This window comes from Phyllostomus hastatus, unplaced genomic scaffold (assembly GCF_019186645.2).
Source record: "Phyllostomus hastatus isolate PE091 unplaced genomic scaffold, TTU_PhHast_1.1 phas_contig_150, whole genome shotgun sequence".
Lineage (NCBI taxonomy): Eukaryota > Metazoa > Chordata > Mammalia > Chiroptera > Phyllostomidae > Phyllostomus > Phyllostomus hastatus.
Window position 1 is genome coordinate 31,759,798 of NW_025333611.1, and position 23,737 is coordinate 31,783,534.

Here is a 23,737-nt window from a genome sequence, read left to right on the forward strand (position 1 = left end):
CTTCATTTTCTCACTGTATGTCCCTGGAGCCTTAGCTGCTGCCCAGCACTGGAACTCAGAGAGACTAAGTCCAAGTAAGTCTGTGCTCGGGCTCTTTAAGAGGAAGTGCCTGGGACTCCAGAAGCCCTTTGTGGCAGCCACAATCCCTGCTGCTTTTCTCAGCAAGAAGCTATGAGGACTTTTCTTCTTGGCCCTGGAACCCTGGGGTGGGAGGACTGACGTGGGGCTTGGTCCCCTCACTCCTCGGGGGAACCTCCGCAGCTGAGATATACTTCCTGATTTTTATCTACCACATGTGGTTGTGGGACTGACTCGTCCTGTGTCTCCACCCCTCTACCAATCATAGTGTGGCTTCTTTAAGTCCTTAGTTGTGGCACTTCCGTTCAGCTAGATTTCAGGCTGTTCTGAATGATGGTGGTTCTGTAGTTCAGTTGTATTTTTGATGTGGTTGTGGGAGAGTGTGAGTACTGTATTTACTTACAGTGCTATCTTGACCAGAAGCCTGGATAATTACTTTTGATCTATCATTTAGAACTATCTCCCAGTTTAATTCTCTCTTCAGCTGTATCTTATCTAATATTCAGACACTGAATTTTTAATTTTAGTTTTGATAGTTTTCATTTCTAGAAGTTTTTTTGGTTCTTTTTTGAATCTGCTCAGTTATTCTTTATAATCTCTTGTTTTCTCCTCATTTTCAAAGTTTTTTAAAAATTTTATTTTAATCATTGTTCAAGTACAGTTTTCTCCCTTTTACTCCCATTCCAGCCCACCCACCCAACCCTCTCCACTTCCCTCCCATTACCACCCTCCCCCCAAAGTTTTACTTAAATATATAGTTATATAGTATCTGGATAATTTTTTTCAACTAAGGGATAATTGACAAATATAATTGTATTTGTACAGTTAGAGTGTGCAATGTGATGACTAACGTACATACACAGGAGTGGGCAAAAGTAGCTTTATAGTTTATATGGGAAATAATGCAATAATTAGTGATAATACAAGAATAAACTCTTTCACATACTCATGACTATAAACTTACTTTTGCCCACCCTTATATATTCAGAAACTACCAAATTTTATCTAAACAATGTTAATATCTGAAATTTTGATGAGTCTATTTTTGAATCATTGTTCAGAAAGCCTATTACAAAGGAATTCCTTCATGCTTTTGCTTAGTATTTTAATAGTCTGATTCTTCTTACACTCTTACTTTGATTCACTTAGAATTTAACTTGATAAATAATATGAGATAGGGATCCACTCAATTTTGTTCTACATGGTTATGCACTTATCTCAACACAATGAACTGAGTAATCCATCTTTCTCCGGTGATCTGAAATGCTACCTTTGCCATACGTGAAATTTCTGAATATAGTTAAGGCTATTTTGGGACTTCCTTTTCTGTTCCATTGGTCTGTCTTGTTATATACTTAATAATGTTTCTTATATCTGGTAGGTCTTCCATTGTCGTTTTACTTTTGTGAAAGTAATCATTTTCTGTAATAAGTACCAATGGAACATATTTAATAATACCAAGGGTAAAATTCATATGTTCCCAATGTATGTACACTGAGACACACGTCTGCCTGTTTTGTTTACCCACTCCCCCTCCGAGGGGACAGTCATGGTTATTAGTTTCTTAAATGTCATATATCTTCCCAAAGATAGCCTTCTTTTCTCTTTTCATTTAAAAAGAGATCTAGAAAATGAAACCTCAAACAATAGTGAGTCAGGATAATGGGTACATGTGGTATGTGGAGACTGACATTTATATTCGAGCCCAGATCTCGGCTGGAGAATCTGAGGATCAGTGACCCGCCCCTGCCCTCCCCCCGGCACCCCAGTCTCCTCGACCAATGTTGAGTCCTGACTTGAGACTGTGAGGTGAGGCCTTGCCTGGGTCCTGGGCCATCACTGGGCTGCTTTCGCCTGGGCTGCCACTGCCTGCCGTGGGCCCCGAGTGCTTGAATACATGAAACCAGGCCAGTGCCCTGGAGAGTGTTCCTGCACTCCCCCTTCATAGCCGTCTGAATGCCACATGTCTGGTGTTCTTGTTTAGACTCATCCATGATGACCCATCTGTGAGAGATCACCCGGCTCTGACCAGGTTCAAGGTGCCAGGTGGGTGCTGGGGGTCGAAGGAATCCCTGTTGACTTCAGCAGATTTGTGTTGAGTGTCCGTGAGGGCCGGACATACCACAGGCCACAGGGTCCAGGGCTGGGCCTGCGCTGTCTCACCCCTCCCTCACCACCGTGTGCTCAGCTCCTCGCATGAGGACTGACCCTCTGCAGCTGCTCAGCAGGTATTGGGTTGGCCAAGAAGTCCTTTACATTTTTTCCATAAAATAAAAGACACTTTTTAAAACTCTCACCAATAACTTTATTGATTTGGATATTTTCACTGTGTCAGCTATCTCCTGCTATTGGCTTGTAGTGGTAGAGGCCAGGGGTGCTGCTAAACATCTTCCAGTGCATAGGACAGCCCCACAGCAAAGAATTATTTGGCCAAAATGTCAAGAGTACCAAGGAACTTTGCAAACCACTTTTGACATGTTTGATTGGTCACAGCACCTTCTCCATATACTGCACAAATCTTTTTTGTGTGTGTTTCAGTTACGGTTTTACATTTCTTGAAATAATAAGGCATAATATGCCAAAAATGTGTACTTTCTTCCATCTTCAGTATTAAAATGGCTGCACAGAAATTCAGGTTAGGTGAGTTTTTTAAAAAATGCACACTAATATGACAGTGTCACCATACAATCTAACAGAATTGTTTCGTGTGAAGTTAAAGATAACTAAGCACTATTAGAACCATTGTACAGAAAAACATAATGGGCTTTTTGGCCAACCCTATAGTTTTTTATTGAAGGGTAAGGTCAGTTAGGGGAGGAGTTTCAGGAGGAGGGATTGTTGCTAGTGTCAGTGCTCCCAAGGAAGCTGAGGAGGGTGAGAGCTGAACTAGACCCTGGGTTTTTAAATGAAGTGCCATTAGGATTGCCTTGAGGGTGTAGGGGTCCGGACCTGCCTGCAGAGAGGCACGTGGGAGGGCGGCAGTCGGCGGCAAACAGGTGTCGGAGTGTTTCAAGGGCTGATCTCTCACTTCTGCCTCGAGAGCCATGGAGCTTGTCTCAGCTCTGTCTTGAAAAGCAGAGGCTGCCAGGCGCCGCCCAGCTGATTGAAATAACAGCATCCCAGGGTCCCCCTGTGTGACCATCAAGAGTGGCTTTAAAAGCACTACTTACTTACTTGAGAGAAGAAGGAAATGGGTAAGAAGTCTACACATATCTTCTCTCCCAATATTTTCCGGTTAAAACGTCAGGAACTAATAAGACATATGTATAGTCTTCTAGCTTTCTTTTCCTGTCTGAAAGGGCGTCTCTGCCTGGTCAACCCAGAAGAAGTTACGAAAGTGAGAAGCCACTCCTCAGAGCTATGTGTGAGTTCTGGCAAGAACACAAACCCAAAGGATAGTGACGACGGCCAGCCTCCCTCCACCTCCCCGTCTCTTCCTGCCGCCCCCCTGGTTCCGGTCACCAAGAAGGTGACAAAACCCTTCAAATAACCCAGGCTGCTCAGCCAGCCTGCTGCTCTGACCCTGGCTCCCACTTTTCTCCCTCTTTCCCTCTCCACCTTCCTTTCCCACCCACCTCCCTACTTTTTGAGCAAGTGCCTTCCATGTTGTGGCCAGAAAGCACGTGTTTCCTGGTGCTTCAGAGGCTGGTGACAGCACCTGACACTGAGGTGTCCTTACACAGGATTGACAACACCCCTGTTTGTATAGAGGAGGACATTTGTAGAATGGCCTTTATAGAAGACATTTATGAATGTCCTCTTTCTGGACGGAGGCCCATCCCCTGCCAGAGCTCTCATTTCTGGCCTGGAGCAACCACTTGGAAATCTAGGGCCTCTGGAAAAGGCCCGTCTGCTGGCTCCCCTGGCCGTTGATGCCCCGGCCAACGCTCCCTGTGGTGACCGTCGGCCGAGCTGGCCTCTGGCACACATTGGTCTGCTGCCTCTGTAAACCCGGGTCTTGACCTTGACCGTTGACAGTTGGTATCTGCCGTTCATTCAGAAAGTGAGCGCACTCAACCTGAGCAGCGTTGTTTTTGTTTGTTTGTTCCCTTGGACTCCCACCCGCACCCCAGGCTCCGGTGGTCTCCATTCCGGACTCAGATTGTGGCTTGTGATTATGACGGTGTCTTGAGTGCCGAGAAAAGACAGAGCAGTTTAATAAGACGTCTGCCATCTATTGAACACTAACCATATGCTAGGCACTGGCCAAGTGCTTCCCATGTGGTAACTCATGGAGTCCTCAAACCACCTGTTTTGCTTAGGAGGAAATTGAGGCTCTGAGAGTTCAGTTAACTTCCCCAGGGTCACTCCTCAGCACAGTCACCCATCTCTAGAAGAGCATTTCCTTCTGGCTTTCCACTGGCGCTGAAACCTTAGCAAACAGAGGAAAGAACTGAGACTCAGGGTCACTCGGCCCCTTTGGCGTCTCCTTTGTCTTCAGTGGGCATCTCAGGAAGATGGTGCATGCCTAGGTTCCAAGGCTGGCTCCTGTCTTTGATGGAGCTGCAGCCTGGCCAAGGTGCCCTGGATTCCTGGGGGAGTGGGGGGCGCAAGCCCTGGGAGTCCCAGGTGACCACCAAAGGGCACATGCATGGCTCTGTAAAGGCTGGAGACCATCCTGTGGCCTGGCATGAGCGAAGAGGACAGGGGTTCTGCATGGATGGGCCCAGAAAGACAAGTAGTCACTGATGGAGGAGGAATGTCGAGGGCTTGCAGCATGAGACGGGTGTGGGCACAAGAGGGGTGATGGCTGTTGGAGTGCCGTGTGCTGGCTGGAGGGAAGGGGTGGTCTGCTCAGTGTCAGAGGTGCTGGCTATAGCAGCAGCAGGGCAAGTGAGGTCCTGGGACAGCATTCATGGCCAGAGGTGGCCTGAGGGCTGCCATGAGGAGCCACAGAGTCTCAGAGAGGGGAAAGCAGTGCTGGTCAGGTGTCGAGGGGTTGTGTGGCTTGGGTACTGAGGGTGGACCATGGGACATGGGACCAGAGAGCATCAGGCAAAGACCAGAAGCTCTTTGCCTGATGTCCCTTCATTGTCCCCTTAGTGAAGGGGAGGGGAAGTCTGGGTGACAGAGCTTGGGCAAATCCTTAGACAAGTGACCCTTAGCATTGGGAAAGTACTTGGGTACACAGGGCCTGGGCCAGCCTGGTATAGGTGACCCCAGGAGTGGCAGTCCCTGTTGGGGGCTTCTCTGACTATGACACACTCATATTGTTCTAAAAACAATCAGTCTTGGAAAGAACCTGAGCTCTGGCTGGTGGCTCAGTTGGTTGGAGTGTTGTCCTGTACACCAGAAGGTCACAGGTTCGATTCCTGGTCAGAGCACATACCTGGGTTGCAGGTTTGATCCCCAGCTGGAGCCTGTTTAAGAGGCAGCTAATCAAAGTTTCTCTCTCTCCCTCCATCCCTTCCCCTCTTTCTAAAATCAATAAGCATGTCCTTGAGTAAGAATTTTTTTAAAAATTAGGAAAGAACGTGAAAAGTCTTCATACACTCAGGACTGTTTTTAAAGAAACAGGATGAAGCAGGCTGGGACAGACGTCGGGCCAGAGGGTGTTTGTGACCCATAGCTGAGCAGGCCAATGGGGTAGCACGTCGCATGGCTGCCTCTTCTCACTCACACTGTGTTTTCATTTTACATTTGAAACACAGACTGTGCACAAGATAAGCTCAAAGGGCACACAAGAGTAGAGTAAAATGTCCCCTCTGACCTAGTCCCCAACCCACTTCCAGGAGGCAGAGCCCTGCTGCACTGGTGAAGGGTGTGTGAGCGCCGGTGACAGGCGGCGCTGCTGTTCCCCGCTCGGCAGCAGCCTGCCACGGTGCGCACTGCTCTGCAACTGTTCGTCCTTAAATGTCCATCTGGGAAATGGCACCATGTCAGGGCTCTTTAAGTGAGTTTCCTCTTTACATTACACTCTTCAAATTGTTTCATTTCAGCAGACATCTCTGATTGCTCACCCCTTCCTGAGACGAATTAAGAACAAATGGCTGTGATTTTCCATATGAAAACAAACATACTATTAACCATTTCCTTGTATTCTATCATAGAGTCCTTGAAAGCAAGTGACTGGCGGGGCAGAGGGCCCAGGTTAGAGCGGTTTTCTCCAGGCCTTCCCCAGCACCTCCGCCTCCCACCTTCCTTCCTGGGTCCCTACTTGTGCTGCCTCAGCAGCGGTGTGGGCCCTGCCCCTGCCCCAGCACACCCTGCTGGGGTCAGACTGGAGCCCCAGAGCCCATCCCACAGCAGAGACTGCCTGTGGGGCCACCCTGGGTGCTGTGTTCTATCAAGACAATCTGGCAGCACCGAGGTTAATCAGGTTCAAGTGCATTTTTCAAACACATGTAAACTGTTAAGTGTAACAGCAAAGAGTAAACTATTGGGGTAGGAAACACCAGGTTTTCGAAATACATTGCTGTTCTCCTCCTCTGCTTGGCTCTCATGCACATCCATCCATCTATCCAGCTGGCCAGCCAGTTACTCTGTTAGAGGAAGGAAACTGAGGAAAAGAAAATCTAGTTTTCTTCCCCTAGAAATCAAGCCTGCTGTACTTTTAAAAGGTCAAGTGTATGGTTGTAGCCTCAATCATAGTAGCTTACATGCACCCGGTATTCTCAGCATATAACTTGGTGACTCTTCAATCCTTGCACGCCTAGAGGTGACCTCAGGTATCACCCCCCTTTTATGGAGTGGGATCCGAGGCTCAGGTGTGTCTGGATAAGTCGCAGCTTGGTGCAGGAGCCGGGATGTATGCCCAGGCTGTGTGACAGCAGACCCCACCTCTAACCTTGGTGCACGGTGGCGCCTGCCCTCCGCCACAGACAGGCCTGGGAGGTGGCCTGCACAGGTGCTCTTGAGGTTTGAAGAAGGTGGAGGAAGGCTCTCCCGGAGGGAAGGTATTCATGCACTGGGCCATGTCAGCAAAAGTGTTTGCAGAGAATCATACTGTCTCTTCTTTGTTAATCTGTATAATGCAAAAAAAATTTTTTTACTGTGAAATATAAAAACCAATGAGATGACTTTAGAACCTCCGCACTGAAGCTGTGCTTCTCATTAGGAGAGTTTGTAGGGAAGGTGAGACCCTGGACCACATGCTGCCCCTTGGACCCCTGGCCCTTAGGAGGGGTCTGTAATGTGGGCTTAACAGCAGTGGACAAGTTCATGTCAGAGTCGGGGCATCTGCAGAAGCGCAGCAGGATGACTCATTCTCATGCAGCACCTCACCCTCTTCACGGAAAATATCTCCTTCGGGTACTGCTGGAGGCTTTCTTCTGTCCGTGGAATCCCTGGCTCCGTGAGGGCCCTGGGACAGGCAGATTGGACAGCTTTGCTCTGGCCCACAGGCGGGGCCTGAGCGCCAAGTTGATGGCTCGTCAGGCTTCAGACCCTGCCACTCAGCTGGAAAGGTGGGATGTGCGCCAGTGGCCTCGGGGGCTGCGGAGGGAATTGGAGGAAACTGGTGCAGGCAGGATGCAGGAAACTCTTAGCTGCGCTCTCCGATTGGGGTCGATTGGGTTAAGGCCTCCGGGGATGGTGTACAACAGCTCTGAACTCAGTGAACTGCTGATGGAAGCCTGGTGACTGCAAAAAATGACAATAAACAGATTCCTTGTCATGTTGTTGGCTTTGTAGCAAATATCTGTTTTCTCCTTGGGATTACGTGAACATTTGCTTGTCTTTGATTTCTGGTTGTTATTCTCAATCTTTCTTTTGTTAGAGGAGACGCTTCAAACAGCTCTGTAGAAGCCCCCGACTCTGTCCTTTGCAAGGTTTGTGTTTAGAAGTTGGCGCGGCCTCCACACATCACCTGTTAGCTGTTAGGAGTCTGATTCTGCAAACCATGACTTCATCTCCCTGAAGGAAGACAGACAGAATGCTTCAGCACAACAGATATGGTTCAGTTCAAGATGTTTGGAGGGGGAAGAAAAAAGCTGTAAGCCTTTGGTCTCTAGGTGAACTTGGAAAGTAGACCTGTCAAAGGTATTCACGTTCAGACAGCTGGTCTGGAGCTGGAAAGGCTGCCAAATTGTGCTGTTACTCAAGGCTGCGAGAATTTTGTCAAGTGGCCTTAAAACGATTGTGCTCAGTGAGGCTGGGGAACACTGGGCCCGGGGTGCCTCTGCATGGCGTGCTGTGCTAAGGGGAGAATAAGGTCGCCTGGCTGGTCCAGGCCAGCAAAAAGGATGGAGCTAGCGGCTCACTACTTGCCAGAGACTGGGCTGGGAGCCAAAGGTGCTGGGGTGTCTTGCTAATTAGATCTTCAAACAAATAAGCAAAAAAAAAAAATCCTTAAAAAATAGCACATGAGCTGGCCAATGCTGCTCTTTCAGCATGTCCCCTTCACAGTGTTTATAGTTAGGGAACCTCACCACACTCAGGGTTCTCTCCAGAGCTGACCCCAAGGGCTTTGGCCCCCAATCCCTGCCGAGTAATGAAATGAGACTGTCACCGGCCTGGAAGACTTGGCTTGAGGGATGGAGAACCTGGTAAGGGGTGTGTTTCTTATCCTAACTGCTCTCTGCAGTTTCCTCCTGTGGTTTCTTATGGATTCCCTTTGTTTTGGTTACAGCCCCGGGGGCTATGGCTCCTGAAAACTCCCTCCAAGGGAGGATGCATACTTGAGCTCTGGAAACCGTGGAGAACAGGATTTGCGCCTGCAGATCTGGTGCTGTCCTGGTTCTCTTTCTCAGAATTTCTTTTCTCTTGAACCAGCGAGAGGTTTAAAAAAGGTGTTTTTTTTTTAAGATGCATAAAACCTTCCCAAGCACGAGCTGCACCAAGGGCAGGTCCCCCACCCCTGCGGGCAGGTGTAGGCTCCATTCAGCTGATGCTGGCCCTGGCCCATCCCCGACGGCTCGGTGTGCGGTGGCAGGAACCCACGTCTAGCCCTGAGCCTGGGCTTCCATGACAGAGCCCTCACTCTCATTTGCAAAGCCCAGATCACTTACTAGGAGGAAAACTTAATCAGGAAGTGTCCTCTGGTGGTGTGCACCCTGTCCCATCGCTCAGCAGTGGGCAGCTCTCTCCTGGAAGGCAGACGGAACTGTTCCACCTCGTCCAGTTGCTGTCATTTTGCACCTCCCCTCTCCCCTGAATTGGGCAGCCCTCTCTCAGCCAGGAAGGCCCTTTAGCATTGGGCTTCTAAAATCAGACTGAGGCTGAAAGGGTGGTTTTACTGAACAGTTGGCCAGGGGTGAGCACATGCCCTGGATCCCTGCTTTTGTTAGCAGTCAGATTTCTCCTCCATCTTCGTTGGCTGTTGTAAAATGCCCAGCCCTCTGCTTGCTGCAGTGCCAGGGTGGGGCGGGGCACGTACTTCTCACAAAGGTGTGTCTCTGAGGTGCTCTGTCTTTCATGTCCCTTGATGAAGGGGTTACTATGGTAACGTCCTCTGGGAAACATGCAGGAAGAAATGGAAGATAAGGTTTTTGTTCAGCTCTAGGTGGAGTGTAGATCTCTGGTCCTCTTTATTATCCTCAGTTGGCACAGCTTCCCTCCTGTCCCGCAGGGCTGAGTTCAAAGGTGAGCTTGAGTTTTGCAAAAAGGATCGGGTCCTGGATTTTCTGGGTCCTTGGTGAGGAAGGCAGCAGAATGACACCCTTGCCCAGCTCTTTACAAGGGGCTGAAACCCTCCTCATGCCGCTGCACGCATGTCTCCCAGCCACCCCGCTCCACTTGTTGTCACTCGCAGGTGGACCCAGTCTAGCAACCCTGAATCCACTGCTTCATTCGTGGTAACTGAGTTCAGGCCAGTGGACATTTTAGCCACAAAGTGAGAGTTCAGGGTGGGCGGGAGGGGGAAGCTTGTGGAAGTCTGGGGGAATTCCTGGACAGTTGATCTTCAGATCTCTCAGCCATGGGTGCTGCTTATAGGTCACTCCATTGCTTTATTTCCCTGTGTTGTCTACTTCCTGTACTCTACCCAAATCGAGGCCAAGCACACTGAGTTCTGGTGATCCCTCACATGCTCCAGGTCTGTGCGGTCATTGTCACCATCTCCCTGCACAAATAGAGCAGTGCTGCCAAAAATAAAAAGACCACATCCCTCCTCTCCTCCCCCCACCAACGGCCACTGTGCCTTTTCTTGGGGCAAGCCTTCCACTAACACTCCAGGCAGGAAGAGGAAACAGGCCCCTCTACTTTCCTGAGAAACCGTAATTTCAAACGATCTTCTTGCCAAAGGGGTGGGCTTGGGGCACCACTGTGAGTGTTTCTCTGCCTCTTTCAGAGGAGGCCAGGTAGAGCATTCTTAGCACTCTGCAGACACTGATGGGGGTGGGGGAGCGTAGGAGCCAGTCGAGTGGGCTGCCACTCCCACTGCAGCTGTCCCTCTGCAGCCTGCCTGCTGCACAGGCTCCCGCCCAGCAGCAGCTGTGACCAACCCTCCTTCCTGTGCCTTCACCCTCAGCTGTGCTTCTGCTCCCCCGCCCAGGCCATGGTCAGGACTGTAGCACTGCACATATGCCGCCTCCACCAGGGACGGGGGAGAATGTAGCTGGGCTGGATAGGCAGGCATTTCTGCATTCACGACTCCTGAGGCCTAGGGTCATTTAGGCATCCCAAGCACCCTTCTCTGCTTGGCTAAGGAAGGTCCACCTGTGCTGGGCATTGGCTCACACTGCCAGGAGCACTTGGAGGGAAGCTTCAGTGAAACTGCTAGGTGGGCCATTCCCCGCCCCCGGACAAGGACTCTGCTGAGGAACATGGGGAACAGCTCTGTTGAGACTAATAGGTGAGCATGGGAGACATACTGATGTTCTCCCCCTTTCCCTGGGCCTCCCTCTAGTCATTGTGACATGTGAAATCCAAGGTGAGGGGCTCTCACCAGGGAGCATCAAGCTGGCAGGTACCTCTGGTGTCCTGTGTTGTCAGTGCTGTCATTACTGATAAATGAATTCCTGCTGTGACAGGTGTGACTGATTTTTCACCCCCACCAACAGGCAAGTTTGCAGGAATAGCCAAGCAGCTCTTCAGCCTCACACACCAAGCAGTTTTGGCATTGGGTGCAGCTGTTAGTACCTCTTCACAACGAGTACCATGTAATATTGTGCATTTTAAATACGTGCTTTTCATGTAGCTGGAAATTTTCCCCTTAGTTATTTTATGATGTTTCCAAGTTGTGACTTGCCAGAGACATCTAGTGTTTCCAACATAACCTAAACTGCTGGAAGTTCTGTAGTGCCAGGAAGAGGTCAGACTCGAGTTGAGCCCAGAAGCGTGGGTTAGAAGGACACCATGACAGGACTGTGGCGTGGACAGCATTGCAAAGGTGGGGGGTGTCACGTGCACGTTGAGAGAGTCTCTGTTTCTCGTGAATAAATGAGGTGATGAGGTTGACAGTTTCCAAGAGAACTGTGCCACCAAGGAGGAGACCAGGGGCCTCCCTGATTCCCTCGTCTTTGGTGCTGTGGTGTCTTGTCTGGTGAGGGAGAGCCTGTTCCAGAAGGCAGGTAAGGAAACCCTAACCTAGCCAGCCACGGGTCGGGCTCAGATCCCTCTGGCTTTTTCTTTATTTTGAGCAATATCAAATCTATAGAATGCTGGAAGAGGAACACCCTTATATCCTCACCTGGATTTAACAGCTGTTAAAATTCCACCACCACTACTTTCCGCTATTGAATTTTTCAGAGTTATTTGAGAATTGTAGACATGAGGACATTTCACCCCTAAATAAACTACTACATGCACCCACCTCTTTCTTTTTAAACATATTTTTACAACATTGGCTTTGTAGAGTCCGATGTCGTAAAAATATGTCCAGTTCTGAGCCTGAGTGTGCAGGTGGTCATCGTGCACTCCTTGGACTGAGGCTGACTAAGCACCTGTCATATGCCACCTCCCCGTGAAGCCCTGTAAACCCACACGAGACCCATTGCTCAGTCCCATGCCTGCATGGTTCATCCTCGGGCCACACCATGGGCTCCTCAGGGTTGGTCCTGGTGACATCTGGAGGCTGACTGCAGGCAGCCCTGTGCTGGTGGAGAAGTTCAGATCTCAGCTCTGCCACTTCTTACCGAGGCACCTTTGGCTGATCTCTTCTCCTCTCATCCTCGGTGTCTTCATCTCCAGAACAAAGGGTTGGACCAGGGGTTTGATTCAATACCTCTGTGACTCGACTCAAAGTGTGCCACGCAGGCCACCTGCATCTTGCCTCTTGGGGCTGCTTCAGGAACCAATGCCTGTGCCATTCCCAGGACCATGACTGGGGGGCCAGGAGGATGCGGGTGGTCCTCTGATGCCCTAACACAGGGGTGTCAAGCTCATTTTCACCGGGGGCCACATCAGCCTCATGGTTGCCTTCAAAGGGCCAAATGTCATTTTAGGACTGTATAAATGTAACTACTCCTTAACTAGGGGCAAGGAGCTTGGCGCTGCCGCCGGGTAGAAACAGGGGGCTGGGCTGGAAAAACAAGGTGGAGGGCCGGGTTCAGCCCACGGGCCCTGTGTTTGCCACCTGTGCCCTAACTTGACCGTGTGCTCTTCCCCTCTGTTCCCTGCAGCGGAGATTCTGGAGCTGGCTGGCAATGCAGCGAGAGACAACAAGAAGGGGCGGGTCACTCCCCGGCACATCCTTCTGGCCGTGGCCAACGATGAGGAGCTGAATCAGGTAAGGGGCTCTTGTAGCTGCCCCACCCCAGGCTCCCAAGCAGCCAGTCATGCTGCGTGAGAGACAGCTGTCTGTGCAGGGGGTGTGGGTGTTTGGCTGGCTGGCAAAGGCATGGACTGCGTTGTGGACTGTTAGCAGCGTCCCTGCCCCCTCACAGCAGCTTCTCCTGAAGGCCTTAGTTGAGGGTGGGGGCAGGGATGAAACAAGGCATTTGGTGCTCCGTAGAGGAAAGAGATCATCAAAATTCCCTCCTGGGTGAGGGACTCTGAGGACTTGTTCCTGTGTAGTGAGCCTGGGTCCCATCTGCATCCTTGTAGATGCCATGGAGGGAGGCGCTCCACCAACCAAAATGGAAAGTCTGGGTGGGTGGGCAAGGCTGATGTCCTGAAGGTCAGAGGCAGGGTGGTCTGGCTCACCATTTGCTACTTTGCTTTTCCTGCAAGCTGCTAAAAGGAGTCACCATAGCCAGTGGCGGGGTGTTGCCAAACATCCACCCGGAGTTACTAGCAAAGAAACGAGGATCCAAAGGGAAACTGGAAGCCATCATCACACCGCCCCCAGCCAAAAAGGCCAAGTCTCCATCCCAGAAGAAGCCCGCATCTAAGAAGACAGGAGGCAAGAAGGGGGCTCGGAAATCCAAGGTACGTGATTTGGCAGGGGTGTGTGGGTGGGGCAGGACAGGGCAGACAGGTGGGTTGGGAGGGGCCCCTTCCTGCTGAGCGCTCATCCCACTGATGGGGTGCAGCACTATGGAGGGACATGTGGGAACCAGTTACAGAACCAGTTACAGGTCTGGTCCTGCTCAAGTGGCCAGAGTCTGGACACAGTTTGGGGACTGGATTCCTATAGGCAAGGGGAATGGGGGGGGGGGGCTCGGCGGATTGGGGTCAAAGGGCCTTGTGCCTGGCCTTTCAAGGGGACACCCACGTTTGTGGGAGGTGAGTGGTGTGCACAGGAGCTTCCCTGTGCTGTGGACAGCGACAGTTGAGTCCTGCCCAGAGGTGCCAGCTGGCCCCTTCCCCTGGCGCTCTCAGAACCGATATTGCGTTGTCATGGCTGAATGTCCTCCTGACCGTGTTCCGGCTGGAACAGTCCAAGACAGTTTGTTTTTTAGAATGATTCCCTCATTAAGGAGCAAAACAGGTGCATTATTCAGGCCCCTTCCTGCTAGACCCAACTTGGACTGAGACCAGGTCATGGGTGCTGATCTCTTTGTGGTGAGAGAAACCGTCTTGTTAGTGCGGCGTTCCTTCATCACTGGGCTCTGCCTCCAGCAGCCGTCACAGTGGGCTCCAGGGCCAGCAAACTAGGTCCAGTGCAGCAGAAACTCTGGGTGAGTGGGACTGCCTGGCGCTGCGGCGCCCCCTCCGGAGTCAGCCTTCCGGCCTCCAACCAGACTAGGGGACAGTCACCTCTGGCAGAAGGTGACCTCACTATTTTGTAAGCCCCTTGATAAGAACTCCTTGGAAATGACTCATCCGGTCTAATGATGGACATTCTTCCTCCCGGAGCCCCAAGCCTTTCACTGGAGTGAAATGGTGAGGGCATCTCCCAGGACGGCTGCAGGGGCCCTGACCCGGAGCCACACACACACCTGCTGCTGTCCCAGTGTGTCCCCTCATCTGATCCTGTCCAAAGATCAGGTCCCTGGTATGTCTGTGCCTCGGCCAGACTGGCTTTCACCACGTGGGGGCTCCTTCCCTGACCTCTAACCTCCCATCCACACTCTTGGCAGGTGTCCTGCAGTTGAGGTAGAAGAGGCTGTACTTCTTTGTGCATCCTGTGTACAAACATATGCTTCCTTGAAAACATCAGAGTCTAAATTCCTCTTTCCAACAGACCACCCGCCTCACTCCCCCCATCTCGCCCCACCCTGCCCCAGCTCTTTGAGAGAGAAACCTGATCTTGAAGAGCATCCGGTAAACCCACTTCCAGACGCTCGCACTCGACCTAGCTCACAAGTCCTGGAGGAGGCTGGGAGCCAGGCGGGGAATTCACAGAGTGCTCCGTTCTCATTCCTGCTAACTATAAAATTAGCAGACTGCATGGTTTCTTTTCCCCCTTTCAACATTAGCATTTGGGGGGAGGAGCAGGATGGGGAAGGCAGGGGAAAGTGCCTGTGTGCCCCCTTTCAGATGTTAAGAAGAAGAAGAAGGTGCGAAGTCCATCATCTTTTTGAGAACAGGCCCCAGGGAGCTGGTTGCCCACAGAGCCGGGGCCCTTGCTGCTGGGCGCTAGGCACCAGCAGGACAGAACCTCGACCCTCTGCCTGGCTGTCCTCCGCCTGTGGCCCAAGCCACAGCCCTCATTCCTGCAGGCGTGCTACTCGTCGGTGTTTGCGCAGCCCCCCAGCTGTAGTGTGTCCAGCAACCCCAGGCTGAGCCGTGCTCCCCACTGTCACTCCGATTCCTAGTAGTTTCACCCATGACTTTCTGAACTTTCCAACTGACCGAACACTAGGAAGGCTTTTTCTTTCTTTTTGGACTGGAAATGTAGCGGGGGCGTGTGTGTGTCTTTTTGCTCTTAGTAGCTATATTTGGAACCGTGTTTCTAATAACCACATGTCAATAATCGCTCGAACACTCCACTTTTCCCTTGATTACAAAAGCAGGAAGTCTGTTACGGTGGTCTGTTTTTCTTCCACACAATGAATCACATTGTCTGCTTACTGTACGAGTGTTTGGCTAACATTAAACCCTGGGGGAAGCTGAAATTGGAACCGTGAACAGCTAATTTTCAAAACATTTGTTTAATGTAAATTGTGGTATCAGCTCCCAGAAAGAGTGGAGAACCCTGCATCTCCAGGTTTAAGTGGAATGTTCTGAAAATAACCTTTCCAGCGACAGCCAGAGAGAGCCTTCGTAACACGCTAAAGTACTTGCAGTGGAAGGGAGTTGGTATTTTTCAAGTGTCAACACTCGAATTCCCAATCATAATTTTCCCCCCAATTCCATGTTGTGGGGAGTTTTTGAAAGTCTCCAGTTGTGACAGCTGAGTCAGCTACAGTGGAAATGCTGAGAGAGTGGGGAAGGTAGCAGAGCCCGCCGGAGGCTCGAGTCTGGAGCCCTGGCATCACCTTAGGGCTCCCACTTCCTACGTGGGTGGCCTCAGGCAAGTCTGTGCCTCGGTTTACACCCCCTCCAATAGAATGATGGGGTCCATCCCAGACTTAGAATTCAGTGACTCAATGAATATTCACATTATGTGTTTTTGACTAGGTAATAGGTGTAAGAATTTGGGTGGTGCAAGAGTATACAGTAATAAAATCTTACTCCCACCAGTCCACCCCATTTCCTCCCAGACAGGTTTCTATAATCAATTTTTATGTATCCTTTCAGAAAGGCTACGCATGTAAAAGCACATTAGATATGCAAACCCTGCCCCATTCCATCGAAACATGTTACCCACTGTTTTGGCAGCGTTCCACAGTGGCTAAGGATGCCAGCTCACCTGGCTTTGCATTCCAGTTCTGCCGTTTCCTGGCTAGGTGGCCTTGGGAAGAGACCTGACTTGGGAAATGACTCTCTGGTATCTAACTCAGTGTTCTTATCTGTAAAATGGGTGGTTGGTCGGCTTTGAGGAGAATTCACGTGAAGTGCTTACAGCAGTGTTGCCCAAATGTTAGCTGCTGCAGTTACGAACTTGGCAGTGCTTCGGTATCTGCACGTTGAGCCGCTTTAGTGTTTCCTGTGTGACTCTAGTTACTTACATAGTATGCAAGACCAGTGCACCCAGATCTGCATGCATGGGCTTCCGGTTGTTTCTGTCATTCGCTGTGGTGCATGGCACCACAGGGATGTCACTGCATGTGGGTCTCTGTGTTCACGTGCCAGAGTGTGTGTAGGATGAAGTCCTCAAGGTGAACTTGCTGAGGCAGACAGTGTATTTTTTAACTATGATGGCTATTGCTTACATATAGGGTATTTTATCCCATTAAGAAATTTCAAAAGCCCGCTCATTCTTTCAACTTGTAACACTGGGTTGGTGAAAGAAGATGCAGTCATGTGATTGGTACTGCTTCAGTCCACCTGTGCTCGTTGTCACAGTTCTCGGTAGTGGGGTGCAGCAGGGGGCTTTGGTCTCGTGGTGGGGCAGAGTCGCCAGAGAGGGCTGTGGGAGGAGAGCAGGCGCAAGGACAGAAATAAAGTGGAATGACAGCACGGGCAGTGTGATTGAACACGGGTGCTCAGGTGAGCCTTGTCGGTGAGGTGACACTTGAGTGGAGACCTGACAGAGGGAGCTGTCTGCCTCGCGCGTTCAGGTGCCTGGGAGGAGACAGGTCCGGGAAGAGGAGCAGCAAGGCCCCGAGGTGGGAGCACGCGTGGCTCCTTGCAGAGAGAACCAGACAGAATTTGCATGCAGGGTCCTTCACGTGTCTATAGTGGACGCCTTTTGCAGTCAGAGAGCCCAGGATCCTTCTCAAGATAAGGTTTCAATATGTAAAGTACCAGATTCAGAGGAAACCACTTTTTAAAAAAGGGAAAAAAATGTGGTTTTCCCTTTGATGAGAACTCTTAGGATCTACTCTCTTAACAGCTTTCATGTGTTCTGTACAGCAGTGTTAATTGCGGTCTTCATGTTCTACATTACAGATGTGTCACCCGCTGCCGCTTCTTGTTTCTGTACAGCACAAGGAGAGAAGGGGTTCACGGGGGTGTGAGGCCGAAACCATTGAGGACCCCATTTAAGTAAATACAAAGCTATAAATGTAAAATTAGATGTAGGGCCTTAGATGGGATCTGCACAACTTAAGGGACCTTTATCATTTTCACAGTAAATTCATTTCTGCAAGTGTGTGTATTTTGCTTTTTTGTTCTGACCTATCACTTAACACAGTGTTTGAGAGGTTCATCTAGGTTGCTGTAAGTAGCAGACAGCACCAAGTCCATACATTTCATTGTTTGAATTTACCACAATGTGCTTATTCTGTGGTTGAGAGAGATTTGTTTCCCGTTTGAGGCTCCTACTGCAAAAGAACAAGGCCTTCCGTGCGTACACGTTACATTGTGTTGAAAGTATGCCTTTGAGTGGGATTGTGATGTCTTGGGTATCTGTGTGTCAGCTTGAGGGAACAGAGCCACACAGTTTCCCAAGTGGCAGTGAAGTATGCCGTCCAGTGCGTCCAGTGCGGTGTATGGGAGTTCCGGTGTTACATTGTTGCCCAAGCAGGGTGCTTGGAGACTTCACTTTTAGCCATTCGGGTGGGTGTGTATTGTCCTGATGACTGAGTAGTTTTATCATGTTTTCAGGTAAATTTTGGTCCTTTGAATATTTTCTCTTGTATAAGTGTTCCATGCATTTTTTAAAAATTGGGTTATCTGTCCCTTCTAATGACTTACAGTTCTTTTTATATTATAGGTGAGTTCTTTTTCATTGACACATAATTGACACATAAGATTACATTTGTTTTAGGTGTACAACATAATGACTTGATATTTGTATATACAGCTGATACTTGAATAATGTTTTGTTATAACATTGAGAGATGCCTTGGGAACTGAATTCTTGATTATATATAGACTAGCCTATGGCAAAATTGTTCTCATGTCATTTCACAGCTTTCTCAGAACCTGTTGATGCCATTACATGAAGGTTTACTATATTGGGAAATGAGCCCATAAATCTAGTTACCATCCATCACCATTCGTGGTGATAAAGTTTTTTTCTTGTGATGAGAACTTTCAGGATCTGATCTCGTAGGAGCTTTACAATATGCAATTCATTGTTACCAACTGTAGTCATCATGTTGTACATTACATCCCTATGACTGACGGGCTTATAACTAGAAGTTTGTACCTTTTGACCTGCTTCAGCTAATTCACCCACCCCCACCTCTGGCAACTACCAGTCTGTTCTCTGAACTGTTAGCTTAGTTTTTGTTGTTGGGCTTTTTTTAGATTCCACATATAAGTAAGACCATATGGTATTTGTGTTTCTCCATATGACTTATTTCACTTAGCATAATGCCCTCAAGGTCCATCCATGTTGTTGCAAATGGCAGTATTTTTTTATGGCTGAAAAATATTCCATCATGTATATTTTATTCTTGAATTGTTATTTATTATCATTCTATTATTTTCCATACAAACAACTATAAACCTATGTTTGCCCCACCCTGTATTTTTAAAATACATCCTGTGTAACAGAGATGTGTCACGTTTTCTTTATCCTTTAACCATCGATGGACGCCTAGGTTGTTCCCAAATCTCAGCTGTTATAACATGGAGGTGCATGTATCCTTTTGAATTTCTGTTTTTGTTTTCTTCCAGTACATGCGCGGAGGTGGAACTGTTGGATCACCTAGTAGTTCTATTTTTAATTTTTTAAGAAAACTTCATATTAATTTTTGTAGTAGTCCTACCAATTTACATTCCCACCAAAAGGTCCCGTTTCTCCGCGTCCTCACCAACACTTGTCATCTCTTGTCTCGTGACATCTCACTCAGGTTTTCACTTCAACCTCCTGACACTGAGTGATGTTGAGCACTTTTTCCTGTACTTGGCCATCTGTATGTATTCTTTGGAGGAAAGATCTAAACAGGTCCTTTGTCCATATTTTTAAACTGGGTTTTTGTTTTTTTGCTATTGACTTTTATGAGTTCTTTGTATGTATTGGATATTAATCCCTTATCAGGTATGTGATTTGCAAATATTTTCTCTGCTTCCATAGGTTGCTTTTTTATTTTGCTTATGGATTCCTTTGCTGAGCAGAAGCTTTTAAAAAGTTTGATGGAGTCCCACATATTTGTTTTTGCTTCTGTTGCCTTTGCTTTTGGTGTCAAATCCAAAAAAGCCACGGCCAAGACCAAAGTCTAAGAGCTCACCTATTATGTTTTCTCCTAAAGTTTTAGGGTTTCAGGTCTTCATTCAAGTCTTTAACCCATTTTGAGTTGATCATTGAGTATGGTGTCAGATAGGGATCCAGTTTCATTCTTTTGCATGTGGATATCTAGTTTCCCCAACACCATTTGTTGAAGAGACTATTCTTTCCCCATTGCATATTTTTGGTGCCTTCGTCAAAAATTAAATGACTGTGTATTCATGGATTTATTTCTGGGCTCTTTGTTCTGTTCCGTTGATCTATGTGTCTATTTTGGTGCTAATCCCATACCATTTTGGTTATACAGCTTTATGATACAGTTTGATATCAGGAGCATGATTCCCCCAGTTCTTATTTCTCAAGATTGCTTTGGCTGTTTAGGGTCTTTTGTGGTTCCACACAAATTTTAGGATTGATTATTTGGTTTCTGTGAAAAATGCTAATAAATACCCATTGTAATTTTATTAGGAATTGTATTGAATCTGTAGATTGCTTTGGGTAGTATGGATTTTAATAATACTAATTCTGCCAATTCATGAGCATAGAATATCTTTCCATTTATTCATGTCTTCATTTTCTTTCACCAATGCCTTACAGTTTCCAGGGTAGAAGTCTTTCATCTCCTTGGTTAAATTTATTTCTAGGTATTTTATTCTTTTTGATGTATTGTAAATGGAATAGTTTTTGTAATTTTTTCTGATAGCTCATTATTAATGTATAGAAACAAAACTGATTTTTGTGTATTGATTTTGTATCCTGCAACTTTACTGAATTTGTTGTCTAGTTTTAACAGGTTTTTTGGTACATCCTTTAGGGTTTTCTATATATATTGTCATGGCATCTGAAAATACCCAGTTTTCTTTCTTTCTTTCTTTCTTTCTTTCTTTCTTTCTTTCTTTCTTTCTTTTCTTTTCTTTTCTTTTCTTTTCTTTCTTTGCCTTCTCTCTCTCTCTCTCTCTCTCTCTCTCTCTCTCTCTCCCCCCTTCTTCTTTCCTTTCCTTTTCTTTCCTTTCTCTCTCTCCCTCTCTCTCTCTCTCTCTCTTTGCCTTTCATTTCTTTTTCTTGCCTAATTGCTGTAGCTAGGACTTCCAGTACTATGTTAGATAAAAGTAGCAAGAATAGGCATCCTTGTCTTGTTCTTGCTCTTAGAGAAAAAGCTTTCAGCTTTTTCTGTTATTGAGTATGATGTTAACTGTGGACTTGTCATATGTGGCCTTTATTATGTTCAGGCACATTCCCTCTGTACCCACTGTGGTGAGAGCTTTTATCATAAATGAATGTTGAATTTTGTCAATTTTCCTCCTACTGAGATCAAATTGTGATTTTTTCCTTCAGTTGTGAATATGGGGTATCACATGATTGATTTGTGAATGTTGAACCATCCTTGCTTCCCTGGAATAAATTCCACTTGATCATGATATATGATCCTTTTAATGTATTCTTGAATTTGGTTTGCTAATATTTTGTTAGAGATTTTTGCATTGGGTATATTAGCCTGTAATTTTCTTTTCCTATGGCATCTTTTGTCTGGTTTTGTTATTAGGGTATTGCTGGCCTTGTGAAATGAGTTTGGAAGTGTCCCCTCCTCTTCTATATATTGGAAGCATTTGAGAAGGATTTGTATTAATTCTTCTTTAAATCTTTGGTAGAAATCACCAGTGAAGTCTCCTGGCCTGGACTTTTGTTGTCTGGAGGTTTTTGATTATTGACTCAATCTTTTTACCAGTAATTAGTCTGTTCACATGTTCTGTTTCTTCATGATTTGGTGTTGGTAGATTGAATGTTTGTAGGAATTTATCCATTTTGTCTAGGTGTCTCATTTTCTGGCACATAATTGTATTTTTATTCTCTTTTTATTCTTTGGATTTCTGTGCTATCAGTTGTAATGTTTCCTCTTTCATTTCTGATTTTATTTGATTTCTCTTTATTTCTTGGTGAATCTAGCCAAAACTTTGTCTATTTTGTGTATTTTTTCAAATGTCAGCTCTTAGTTTCATTGAGCTTTTCTGTTGTTTTTAGTATGTTTCATTTACTTCTATTCTGATCTTTATTTCCTCCCTTCTGCTAACTTTGGGCTCTGTTCTTCTGGTTCCTTGGGGTGTTGTGAAGGTAGGCTGTTTATTTGAGATTTTTCTTGTTTTGTTTTGTTTTTTGATGTGGAATTTATCATTAAAACTTCCCTCTTAGACCTACTTTTGCTTTCTCTTATAAGTTTTGGCACGTTGTATTTCCATTCTCATTTTTCTTAAGGTTTTTCTTATTTCCCTTTTGATTTATTCTTTGACCCATTGGTTTACTAACATGTTGTTTAATCTCCACATATTTGTGTATTTATCAGAATTCTTGTAATTGATTTCTACTTCCATTTTCCTGACCATTGTAGTCAGAAAAGATGCTTGATTTCAGTCTTCTTAGATTTATCAAGGCTTCTTTGGTGGCCAAACACATGGTCCGTCCTGGAGAAAGTTGCACATGTGCTTGAGAGGAGTGTGTGTTCTGTTGCTTTGGATGGAGCATTGTGTACATGTCTGTTAATTCGTTCTGGTGTAACGTGTCATTTAAGGATGATGTTTCCTAGCTAACCTTCTGTCTGGATGATATGTCACTGATGAAGATGGGGCTCTGATGTCTCCTATTATTGTTTTACTTTCTATTTAGAATACTTCCCTTTAGATCTGTTAATATTTGCTTTATATATTTATGTGTTCCTGTGTTGTCTGCATAAATATTTACAAATGTTATATCCTCTTGTTGATCAGCCCGTTTATCATTATATAATGGCCTTCCTTGTCTGCTGTTGCAGTCTTGGTTTTAAAGTCCATTTCGTCCAATGCAAGTATAGCTATCACAGCTTTCTTTTGGTTTCCATTTGCATGGAAAATCTTTTTCTGTCCCTTCACTTTCAGCCTGTGTGTGTCCTTGAATCTCAGGTAGCTTTCTTGTAGGCAGCATATAGATAGGCCTTGTGTTTTTATTCATTCAGTCACTCTCTGACTTTTGTTTGGAGAATTTAGTTCATTTGCATTTAAAGTAGTTATTGGTATGTACTTATTGCCATCTTGTTTGGCTTTTTGTAGTTCCTCTGTTTCTTTCTTATTCTCTTGCTCTCTTTGTGATTTGGTGACATTTTTAGTGGTATGATTAGGTTGGTACCTTCCTCTTTCTCTTTTGTGTATATCTATAATGGCTTTTGCTTTATAAGTGATTAATATACCACTTTTACTATACATTTATCTTCACCAGTGAGATTTATACTTTCATATCTTTTTCTGTTACTAATTAACACCCTTTCTTTTCAGCTTAAAGAAGTTCTATTAACATTTTTTTTGTAAGGCTGGTTTAGGGGTTAACTCCTCTGTCTCCCCTTCAATTTTGAAGGACAACTTTGCTCGGTGTAGAGTGTTCTTGGTTAGAAGGGTTTTGTTGTTGTTGTTGTTTTGTTTTTTTTACTTTAGCACTTTGAATATATTGTGCCACTCCCTTCAGACCTGCAGTTTCTGCTTACAGATCTGCTTACACTCTTCTGGGGACTCCTTTGTCTGTAACAAGTTGTTTTCACTTGTTTTTAAGATTCCATCCTTGTATGTCACTTTTGCCATTCTAATTATAATGTGTGTCAGAGTGGGTTTCTTTGGCATTATCTTATTTGCAACTGTCTGGGCTTCCTGGCAGGGTTTTCTTCTTTTTTATGGATGAATAATATTCCATTCTGTGTGTGTGTGTGTACACACACACACACACATATATGATAGGGTGAGCAAAAGTAGATTTTTTGCCATTGCAACATTCTTTTGAGTGAACAAAGCTTCTATAATAACTGTAACCTGTGTGTCTTCTTCCTACTTTGCCCACCTCTGCATGTACCGCTGAAAACCATCAGCATTAATTCTCACAGGTTAAGCTTCATCGCCTGCCCTCACCGGCACTGCCGACTTGTTGTGTCCGAACACAAGGAAGCTCTCGGGCTCCTCCGGGTAAAACCACCCGAAGGCCCAGATGCCTGGAGCTCTGTCAGCCAGGGCTCATGGCCTCCTCAGATGGTTTTGGAAACCTTTGTGTCTCACATGTTCAGAATTGACAGCTACACTTTTCATAATACACTTAAGTATCTACAAAGGGTATAATTTTTGTTATATGATAAAATTGACCTTTAAAAAGAAAAATTTCATCACTCATTTAAATGTATTCAAAGAAATCTAAATGCTGTGATGATTTGATATACCATCATCATTT

General features: G+C 46.7%; 1 protein-coding gene across 7 annotated transcripts in view; it reads left to right on the top strand.

The window, feature by feature from the left end:
* The window catches only part of LOC123806052 (core histone macro-H2A.1), a 74,609-nt gene that overhangs the window by 20,312 nt on the left and 30,560 nt on the right, over nucleotides 1-23,737 (top strand). For all 7 annotated transcript variants that reach the window (XM_045819050.1, XM_045819031.1, XM_045819074.1 and 4 more), the window contains 2 exons: nucleotides 12,579-12,685; nucleotides 13,129-13,326. In XM_045819050.1, the coding sequence (XP_045675006.1) occupies nucleotides 12,579-12,685; nucleotides 13,129-13,326 (305 nt within the window). The remainder of the gene's footprint in view (nucleotides 1-12,578; nucleotides 12,686-13,128; nucleotides 13,327-23,737) is intronic.